Source organism: Poromitra crassiceps (genome assembly GCF_964638095.1).
Source record: "Poromitra crassiceps genome assembly, chromosome: 1".
Lineage (NCBI taxonomy): Eukaryota > Metazoa > Chordata > Actinopteri > Beryciformes > Melamphaidae > Poromitra > Poromitra crassiceps.
In genome coordinates this window covers 29,880,476-29,890,999 of record NC_139623.1, presented here as the reverse complement: position 1 = coordinate 29,890,999, position 10,524 = coordinate 29,880,476, and the positions used below count along the sequence as shown (strand labels likewise).

The 10,524-nt window shown below is 42.6% G+C and overlaps 1 protein-coding gene across 1 annotated transcript; it reads left to right on the top strand.

Annotated features, from left to right (window-relative positions):
- The first annotated feature begins 1,011 nt into the window (after positions 1-1,011).
- On the top strand, positions 1,012-7,238 carry rrm1 (ribonucleotide reductase M1 polypeptide). The gene is made up of 19 exons (XM_083641007.1): positions 1,012-1,156; positions 1,760-1,848; positions 2,007-2,184; positions 2,443-2,543; positions 2,638-2,697; positions 2,782-2,821; positions 2,916-3,078; positions 3,169-3,310; positions 4,046-4,129; positions 4,247-4,408; positions 4,755-4,834; positions 4,916-5,117; positions 5,242-5,391; positions 5,485-5,706; positions 5,802-5,878; positions 5,973-6,108; positions 6,196-6,291; positions 6,409-6,597; positions 6,713-7,238. The coding sequence occupies exons 1-19, from the start codon at positions 1,138-1,140 to the stop codon at positions 6,905-6,907; spliced, it is 2,385 nt and encodes a 794-aa protein (XP_083497133.1). The 5' UTR covers positions 1,012-1,137; the 3' UTR covers positions 6,908-7,238.
- Positions 7,239-10,524: the final 3,286 nt, after the last annotated feature.

Below are 10,524 nucleotides of genomic sequence, written 5' to 3'. Positions count from 1 at the left end.
CACTTAAATAGTAGGCCTTTTTCACAGTGGCAATTATGAGTCGAAAAAGGCAGGAGTAAACACAAGCAAAACATGGAAGTTGGAAACCCTCATTAATGTTTCGCTTGCACCTGTGTTTACCTTGCCTTTTCAACACAAAATGGCCACTGTGAAAAAGGCCCATTGTGACAGACCCCATGAATGAAAATGTTGGACTTTTCAATATAGCCTACTGTAAAGCAGTGGCACTGGTTCATATATGTTTTCACGTGAAGGAGGTCCGCTAAACTGACATGTTAGACCACAGACCCCAATTTGATAAGATATTTGTTTCAAGGTTCCCAATCTAATAAGATTTTAGCTTTTGTGACAACCCTCCCACTCTCCTGGTCCTGGGACCCTGGTGTTGGGGTCGTATCATTGGAATAGACCATTCATTCCCTCTCCTCTCCTTCCTCACTGATGCGCCTTTTGTTCTGTTTGTTTAATGTAAATTAGTTTGTGTTGTCTAATTATTTTCCCTGAGTTTTAGTTTAATTAATATTGTTGAATGAATGATTGAACTGAAGACAGATGTTAAAAATACAGAATTGCTGAGACCTATGTAACTCCATTGTAAGCGTCTTTTTTATTCAGCTGTAATGGCTAGTCATAGTTAGATAACTACAGTATATAGGCCTAGAGGCCATTTTAGGGCTAAATGCAAAATGAAATAGACAAAATGCTGTGTGGACCCATTTTGTGTATTTCATTTTATAACAAACTGAATGATGCAATATTTCACACAACTTTTATGTTATGTGATAATTATGTGATTGTTATGTGACCTAGTTTACACAACCTAGTGAAATATCCCGCCATATGTTATGAAGGAAAACGACCGGAAGAAGGAAACCGCTCCAATAAAGGACTGTGATTGGCCTAAGAGTCCTTCCAGCTATTTTCTGATTGGCTGAGCCGTTGACACAATGTGTCTTTGTGTTGTTGGCGCTCTCAGTTTGAGATTCAACTGTGTTGCAGAAGGACGCACAGGGTGTAATAACCTGACAGCGATTCTCTGGATCATAAGTTTTATTTGTTTTAAACATTTCAACTGAAAAGATAACGGATCGTTACCTGCTGCTGTCTGTGGAGCCGACTGATATCTTGCCTGCCAGTATGCATGTAATCAAGCGAGGTGAGTCCAATACAAAGAGATGCTGGGTTGGTTGGATGAAAAAAAGTCTGTTTTTAGTTACTATCGTTAATTTATTAGATAACTAGTCAGGATATGAAACCCTTGACTTCATATTGTTTTGTTTTGCCTAGCAGCCGATGGTTGTCTGACCGAGTTATTTAGTTTAAACCCTTGTTTTTGTTGTGGTTTTAAATAAATACGTTATCAAACTTAGCTCATTTATTGTATTGTGTAAGAGACTTGTTGTGGTATTAGTATTAGGTGTTGCCTCTTATAGTTGGCGCCAACTAACATGAAATAACCGGTATGACCGTAGCCTCAACGCGAGACGCGTATGACTAGTATGACAGCTATAGGCTACAGTACGAGCTTGATTAGATTTTGTAGAGCAGATGGAGTAAGCTGCGGATAATTACCAACTAATGTTAAACTAATGTTATGTAAAAACATGAGATTTCTGACAATGGGATCACAAAAAATATATAGGCTAGATAGGCTATTATATTACCACTACCATTTAATTCACCCATGGTACTGAGAACTTACTTTTGAATTTAAGAAAGTAAATAAGTTAAACTGAGAAATGTTGTTGTTGAATTTCAGATGGACGCCAGGAGCGTGTGATGTTTGATAAAATCACCTCTCGCATCCAGAAGCTTTGTTATGGCCTCAATTCTGACTTTGTGGATCCAGTAAGTCCGTGTGTGTGTGTGTGTGTGTGTGTGTGTGTGTGTGTGTGTATATATATGTATGTGTGTATATATATATATATATATATATATATATATATATATATATATATATATATATTCTTTCAACTTTTTATAATCTACTAAAATTCCCACTACAGACCCAGATTACAATGAAGGTGATCCAGGGTCTGTACAGTGGAGTCACCACTGTGGAGCTGGACACTCTGGCAGCAGAGATAGCTGCCACCCTCACAACAAAGCATCCCGACTATGCCATCCTGGCTGCACGCATTGCTGTCTCCAACCTGCACAAGGAGACCAAGAAAATCTTCAGTGGTGAGTATAGAAGATAGGGGTACAGAACTTGTGGAAATGTTGACCAGTTTAGAAAAAGACAACCTCCCATAGCAATAGGCTGTCAGAATTATTTTTCAAATTTTAGCTGATGTTTTGGGAAGTAATTCAACTAATGAACAGAGAAAACATAATGAAAATGTAACTCCCACCTACAGAATGTGGACTCATTCACATTGCTATCAGTTGTATTAGTATTAGTTGTCTGCTAATAATACAAGTTTGTCCTTCCTGCTGTAGATGTGATGGAGGATCTGTACAACTATGTGAACCCTTTAAATAAACGCCACTCTCCTATGATCTCCAAGAATACCCTCGACATTGTTCTTGAAAACAAGGATGTAAGTCACATATTCTGGTCATGTTTTCCATTTCTATTTGAATTCATTGCAGTTATTTATTGCTTCACTCACGTGGTGTCTCGCATTTTTGTAGCGTCTCAACTCTGCCATCATTTACGACAGAGACTTCTCCTACAACTTCTTTGGATTTAAGGTAATTTTAGCAAGATCATTTCATGCCAAATCTAATGTATTCTATCCTTTGAGTATCAATTGAATTTGTCATTCTGCTCTTTAGACACTTGAGCGGTCCTACTTGTTGAAGGATAATGGCAAAGGTGAGGGCAGATGTTGTTTTTTACGACCAGTGGCTGTTACTAGTTTTATTGTCATGTTATGTCTATTTGCTAACAAATTGCATTGTTTCTGTAGTTGCCGAGAGACCCCAGCACATGCTCATGAGAGTGGCTGTAGGAATTCATGAAAGAGACATCGATGCTACCATCGAGACCTACAACTTGCTGTCCGAGAAGTGGTTCACCCATGCCTCCCCTACACTGTTCAATGCTGGCACCAACAGGCCGCAGCTGTCGAGGTACGGACTGCAGCAGGGAGGAGGGTGACCTGCTGATAAACTGCATACTCGAAAAGATCAATAAAAAAATCTATATATATATATTTGCAGTTGTTTCTTGCTGGCCATGAAGGATGACAGCATTGATGGAATTTATGACACCCTGAAGCAGTGTGCGCTCATCTCTAAATCAGCTGGAGGCATCGGAGTGGCAGTTAGCTGCATCAGAGCTACAGGCAGCTACATTGCTGGGGTAAGTCATATGTGTGCCATTTTAGAGGAGGATGCTAGGGTTTTTGAGAAACTCATTAAAAAGCAGGGTTCCCACAGGTCATTGAAATCCTTGAAAGTTTGTGAATTTGAAAAAAATAAATTCAATGCATTAAAAGTTTGTGAAAATAGACATGGGTCATTGAAAGTGCTTGAATTTAGGATTTTTCCTGCATAGAGAATTGCGATGGGGCCACCTCCGTCAAATTTCGCTCTGCCTCCAGCTCTCGATGAGTGAAAACAAAATATTTTCTAACAAGCGTTGCAGTCGGTGGATTTCTGTCATTTGCAACTGCAACTAACAGCACAGTTGAGAAGTGTTCACTCATTCAAGTCTCTCTTTTTAATTGTCTGTGAGCTTCTGCTAGTTTTCATTATAAAAATGTTCAGTGTTGTAACAATAATTCACCTTGATCCATGTCTCAAACTATGCTGTGTTGGGTCCTTGAATTTGGGGAATTGGGCCTTGAAAGTCCTTGAATTTGATGTTGAAGAAGGAGTTGGAACCCTGTAAATCCATCCCACCGAGTCAGTGGCACAGATTTGCATTATGGGCGACTTTGTTCAAATACACATTGAATTGTGATATGGAGATGGCTTTAATTGAACAAAATGTGCAGCTAGAAAGGAAGCTGGTATAACGAAGGTAATTGATAACAGGAGGTGTTTTTTAAATATGTCAGTCTTGTGTATTACTTACGGGAGTCCTCATTTTCAGACTAATGGGAATTCCAATGGGCTGGTTCCTATGCTTCGAGTGTACAACAACACTGCCCGTTATGTTGACCAGGGTGGCAACAAGGTATTGAGATTTACCATACTTTGTCACAGATGTGTATCAAAAAATTGTGCATGATATTGCTCATAGAGACACTTACCAACACCCCCCCCATCCCCACACCTGTGCTCCCTTGCTCAGAGACCTGGTGCCTTCGCTATGTACCTGGAGCCCTGGCATTTCGATGTGTTTGACTTCCTGGAGCTGAAGAAGAACACTGGGAAGGAGGAGCAGAGGGCCAGAGACCTGTTCTATGCAATGTGGATCCCTGACCTCTTCATGAAAAGAGTGGAAAGCAACCAGGTGGGTATTGGAAGGAAACTCCACCCTGACTCATCTTCACAGAAGGGGACGGGTCCCAAGACATGGTTCTATTTCTGAATTGGGCCCAAATTGCTAATATAGCTCAGACAGACAACACAATTTGATTCCTTTTACCAATGCAAGGATATCAAAATAACAAGGACTAGACCTATAGATGTATATTAATAAAATGTAGGTTTATTCTTTGAATCACATAGTATACACTCATAAACAATGTATATGGGATTCAGTGTGACATAATCTACTGTATGTTTTCATGCTAAAAACTTTTACCAGTTTTGAAAATCTTTTGAGGAAAATGTTATGACTCTCCCCCTTCTCGCAGGACTGGTCTCTGATGTGCCCCAGTGACTGCCCTGGGTTAGATGAGTGCTGGGGAGAGGAGTTTGAGAAGCTCTACACTAGGTAAGACCAGCACACCAAAAATCTGTTCTTAACACAGAGCTTCAGTTTCCAGTGCTAACTTGTCTCATGGCATGTCCTCAGGTATGAGGAGGAGGGCCGGGCTAAGCGCGTGGTCAAGGCTCAACAGGTATGGTACGCCATCATCGAGTCCCAGACAGAAACGGGCACACCATATATGCTTTACAAGGATGCCTGCAATAGGAAGAGCAACCAGCAGAATCTGGGCACCATCAAAAGCAGCAACCTGTGCACAGAGATAGTAGAGTACACCAGCCATGACGAGGTGAGGGGTAGATGATGGGGATCCTCCCAGATGTTGCTTGGTGCTTCTGTGATCTCAACTCAAACCATTATATTACCTCCTTAATCACTGTTTTTAAATGTGGTTCCTTCTTTCCTCACCTCAGGTTTCAGTGTGTAATCTGGCTTCCATCGCCCTCAACATGTATGTTACCCCGGAAAAGACGTTTGACTTCAAAAAGCTGGCATATGTCACCAAGGTGATTGTCAAGAACCTCAACAAGATCATCGACATCAACTACTACCCAGTACCTGAGGTACGCTTCCTCGTCAAGTGTTGATTCTTTCTCAGCAGCACATCCATGTTGCCCCATGCCGGCTGTCAACCAATGGCTCTCCTTGTCTTACAGGCTGAGAACTCAAACAAGCGCCACAGGCCAATTGGAATTGGTGTCCAGGGTTTGGCTGACGCCTTCATCCTCATGCGTTACCCATTTGAAAGCCCAGAGGCCCAGCTGCTCAACACTCAGATCTTTGAGACAATCTACTATGCTTCTCTGGAGTCCAGCTGTGAGATGGCAGCTGAACACGGCGCTTACCAAACCTACCCTGGTTCTCCTGTCAGCAAGGGAGTGAGTAGCTTTCACAATGGATAAAATCTGTGCCCTATAGAATACAGTGGAGCAGGTCAGGCTCAGATCCTAGTTAAGACCTTTTTGTTTTCCAGATCCTTCAGTATGACATGTGGGAGAAAACCCCAACAGATTTGTTGGACTGGAAAGCATTGAAGGAGAAGATTGCCAAGTAGGTTCTCGTCCCTTTTCATCTGACCATCATTTACTATACAGTATGTAGAGTTTGTAGCTCATCACTGATTCCCACGCCTCTGTCTCCTCAGGCACGGTGTGAGGAACAGTCTTCTGTTGGCCCCGATGCCCACCGCGTCCACAGCCCAGATCTTGGGTAACAACGAGTCCATTGAGGCCTACACCAGCAACATCTACACCCGCAGGGTTCTCTCCGGAGAGTTTCAGGTTCGCAGTGTCTTGAGTGCATTAATTGTTTCGTGTCTTGTGCATGGATTGCACAGAGTTGTAATATGTCATTTTTGCCTCCTACAGATTGTGAATCCTCATCTTTTAAAGGACCTTACAGAAAGAGGATTGTGGAACGAGGAGACGAAGAACCAGCTTATTGCTCAGAATGGCTCAATCCAGGTAAAAGATCACACCTAATCAAATTGAATAATAATGGGACCTTTTGCATTAAGCTCCTTGGATTTAAAATGACTTCTTATTTGGTAGTAACATTTTGAACGTGTCTGACCTCTACAGGGTATTGCAGAGATCCCAGATGATCTGAAGCAGCTGTATAAAACTGTATGGGAAATCTCCCAGAAGACTGTCCTCAAGATGGCAGCAGACCGTGGTGCCTTCATTGACCAGAGCCAGTCGCTAAACATCCACATTGCAGAGCCAAACTATGGCAAACTGACCAGCATGCACTTTTATGGCTGGAAGCTGGTAAGTTGGGGCCGGTGGACAGCATGCTAGAGGGACAGAGGAATCAGAGAATGAGATTCGGCTATCATTAGAGCCAGGAGACAACTTGTAAATGCCTGTCTCCTTCTCGTTGCAGGGCCTGAAAACTGGCATGTACTACTTGCGCACCAAGCCTGCAGCCAAGCCTATCCAGTTTACACTGAACAAGGAGAAGATAAAGGCAGAGGCAGAGCCAGTCAAGACCTCAGAGGATGAAACCAAAGAACGCAACACTGCAGCCATGGTCTGTTCCCTGGAGAACAGAGATGAGTGCCTGATGTGCGGTTCTTAAAACAAACGCACTTCCCCGTAACCCATTCACTTATTTCAGCTTCTCTATTTAAAAAAATGGGTTCTGGGAGAGACAGACACCAGCTGCAATGAATGGGAGAGGCTTTTTTGGTGATGATGTCCTAATGATAGCACTATTCATACCCGCTGTCTTCACACAAAGTCACTTCAGTCACAGATCGAAGCAGTTATTTAACTTTATTTGGTGCTCATTAAGTAATTTTTTGTATACATGTATAGAATTAACGGATTGTAATGAATTAATACCTCAACTGTAAGTTTTGTTGTCAACACAAGTGTGCCACAATAAGTTTAATGAACCTCATGGTTGTGTGGAAAATTAAACTTTTGTCAACCTATGGTCTCATTAGTATACTGATATTGTAAGGAGTGTCTATTGGCATAGATCAGGACCAGTTCTGAGATGGGTAAACAAGTTCTATAAACAGAGTGTACACTATTTCGTATTCATATTGGCCTCCATTTATTAAAACGGGACTAATAATTTGAGATTTGAATATATGGGTGGGGGATTACTAAAATTGACTAATTTACTTACTTTACTAAGACAACACCATGACCTCCAGCCAGAGAAGTAAGTATAAGGTGTGAGTGGGCAGTGCACTCTACTTGGATATGGCAGCTGAGATACAGGGAAGTTGTGGGATTTGAACCTTGGCTAGAGGGGATTCATGCAGTCCTGGGGGTGGTACCATGGGTACAGTAAAAACATGGGTACAGTAGTGCTGGTTTAAATGATGATGCCAAACAGCAGACAACTTATGCAATATCAATCTGACAACCAAAATAAAGTGGGCCCGAAAGCCAAAATATATATTTTTTACTTACAAGGCTTTATTGTGGGCACATGGTAGTCTATCAGCTACATTTCCATCCACATACTGTTTAACATTAGTATTTGAGCTAACGCTATTGTAACAAACTATATCCAGGATGCACATGCAACATTACTAATCTGACATATTTGGGTGATGTACCCCATCAAAGTGGGCTGTTTTAAGCTAAAGCAAAGTTTCTGGTGTCATCTGAAAGGAAGAATTAGTCAATTTGAATATGAAAAATATAAATGTTGGTATAATAATTACCAGTCCTTTTCATCAAATTAGTAGCTATGATACAGGGAGTGATGGGGTTTACAGTAGGCTACAGGTGGAAGTGCACGGTCGGTCACTATCTGGCCCTCTGGTAGCGAGGGCATCTTTTTGTGGCCCTCTATCATCAAAGTTGCCCATCCCTGTCGTAGACGTACCCCCATCAGTTAGTGGGGTTGACATTTCCCTCAATATGTTGCAATTTGCACGGCAATTCATAATCAATCTTGAATCGCCATGCAAATTCAAAGAGTACTGAAAATTGTGATTCATTAAATCACTCATCCAATTCAATTAGATGCAGTAAAGGAACAAGAAGGTGAATTGATTCCACCCTATGAATGTCCAGGTTCTTGCAGCCAAAGTAGGAAAATATGTTGAAACTGCATCAATAGATCCATTAAAAAGATCCTGTTAAATAAGACATTCATTTACATTTACTATATACTGATAGCAACAGAATACCAGTGACTGCTTGGCACGCTGGTGGAATTGATGGAATGTTCTGTTTAGAAAAACTGTTTGGCTTCCAAGCTGAAGACCCAAATGATCTGCATTTCACGACTGCAAGTCTTTGCTTGCATGTGTCAAGCTGGCAACCTTGTTCAGGAGCCTCCTGTGCAAGGACTTATCTTTTATGTTGCCTCTTTTCTGCTGTGGGTGGCTGGTATGACATGCTGCTTGATGCCAAAGCCTGTATACCTATTTGCTTGTTCATGGGGAATTGAACCCTGGCTGGTATCTGAATAGTTCCTTGCATTTTAGGAGCAGAGTGGGTAGAAGGTTCAGCGCTTTGGGGCAACATATATGTTGTAATCCTCTTTCGTATAAACTGGCAGAATAAGACAATCATGATCTTGATATGAGTACACTGAATATTATCTGGATTGTGTTGCAGCCAGTTGTGTAGTGACATCAGAGCCAGTTGTGTCTGACTAGTGGAAAGGTGTTGGAGAATACTGCATATAGGTCCAAAGGCCTGCTATTTTCCAGTGGAAGAGCTGGGATGGGATGCGCCTTGGGACAGACAACATGGTGCTTGTGGTGATGAATTAATGAGCTGCTGCGTTGGAGCAACCTCATGGGAACAGTATGTGTAAAGCAAGCTGAGACCTGCACCATCCTGTAGCATCAGATGTAGGCCTGTCACCTACTGAAAAGAAAGACGGCAACACAACTCATGTCCCCAGCAGCTGGGGAGTCAGTCATATTCAGTTAGTGTTGCTTAGAGCAATGGTTCCAAAAGTGGGGTCCTTGAAGGGATTCCAAGGGGTCCCCATCCAAAAAAAGTAATCATTTATTTTCACTAGAATTCCAGCCATAAGAAAAAATGCAAGACTATTATGGTCATGGATTTCATACACTTTCTGTATTAAAAGCTCAAAGTGTGATGGCCCTCCCACTCTCTGGGCCCTGTCTTGCAGGAGCCTGGTGTTGGGGTTGTTAGGCTCTGTCTTGCAGGAGCCTGGTGTTGGGGTTGTTAGGCTCTGTCTTGCAGGAGCCTGGTGTTGGGGTCGTTATGCTCTGTCTTGCAGGAGCCTGGTGTTGGGGTCGTTACACTCTGTCTTGCAGGAGCCTGGTGTTGGGGTCGTTAGGCCCTGTCTTGCAGGAGCCTGGTGTTGGGGTCGTTACACTCTGTCTTGCAGGAGCCTGGTGTTGGGGTCGTTAGGCCCTGTCTTGCAGGAGCCTGGTGTTGGGGTCGTTATGCTCTGTCTTGCAGGAGCCTGGTGTTGGGGTCGTTATGCTCCGTCTTGCAGGAGCCTGGTGTTGGGGTCGTTACGCTCTGTCTTGCAGGAGCCTGGTGTTGAGGTCGTTATGCTCTGTCTTGCAGGAGCCTGGTGTTGGGGTCGTTAGGCTCTGTCTTGCAGGAGCCTGGTGTTGGGGTCATTACGCTCTGTCTTGCAGGAGCCTGGTGTTGGGGTCGTTATGCTCCGTCTTGCAGGAGCCTGGTGTTGGGGTCGTTAGGCTGAGTGGGTGCACTCATTGAATCAAACAAGTCATTCAGTCTCTCTCCCTCCTCACTGATTCAGCTTTTGTTCTGTTCGTTTGTTTGAATGTAGTTTGTGTTAAACAAACAGAACAAACGGTGCTTCGGTGAGGAGGGAGAGAGACTGAATGGTCTGAAGGTCTTGTTAAGCCCAAGTGCACCGGACCCAGGTGCACCCAATCAGCCTAATAACCCCAACACCAGGCTCCTGCAAGGCAGGGCCAGGAGAGTGGGAGGGTCATCATGAAAGCTAAAAAAAATCTTCAAATGGGGGACCCTGGGACAAAGTCTTATCAAATGAGAGTCAGTGGTCTAATTGGTGTCAGTTTAGGGGTCCTTGACGTGAAAAAGTTGGAGAACCACAGTCTTAGAGCATTGATTAAATAAAGAGACACAGAAAAAAGTATGTTCAAATGTTTTAATTGTTTTAAAAGGTAACTATACTACAAAAGTTTAACAACTCAACATAAAACTACTTTTTCTGCATCTTGTGACATTTTAATGTCGCATAAAGGAAAG

Bases quoted from the DNA above. Each gene is read 5' to 3' on its own strand.
- rrm1 (XM_083641007.1), top strand. The intron at 2,822-2,915 runs GTGAGGGCAGAT...TTGTTTCTGTAG, and splicing joins GTTGAAGGATAATGGCAAAG to TTGCCGAGAGACCCCAGCAC. The intron at 6,292-6,408 runs GTAAAAGATCAC...TGACCTCTACAG, and splicing joins CTCAGAATGGCTCAATCCAG to GGTATTGCAGAGATCCCAGA.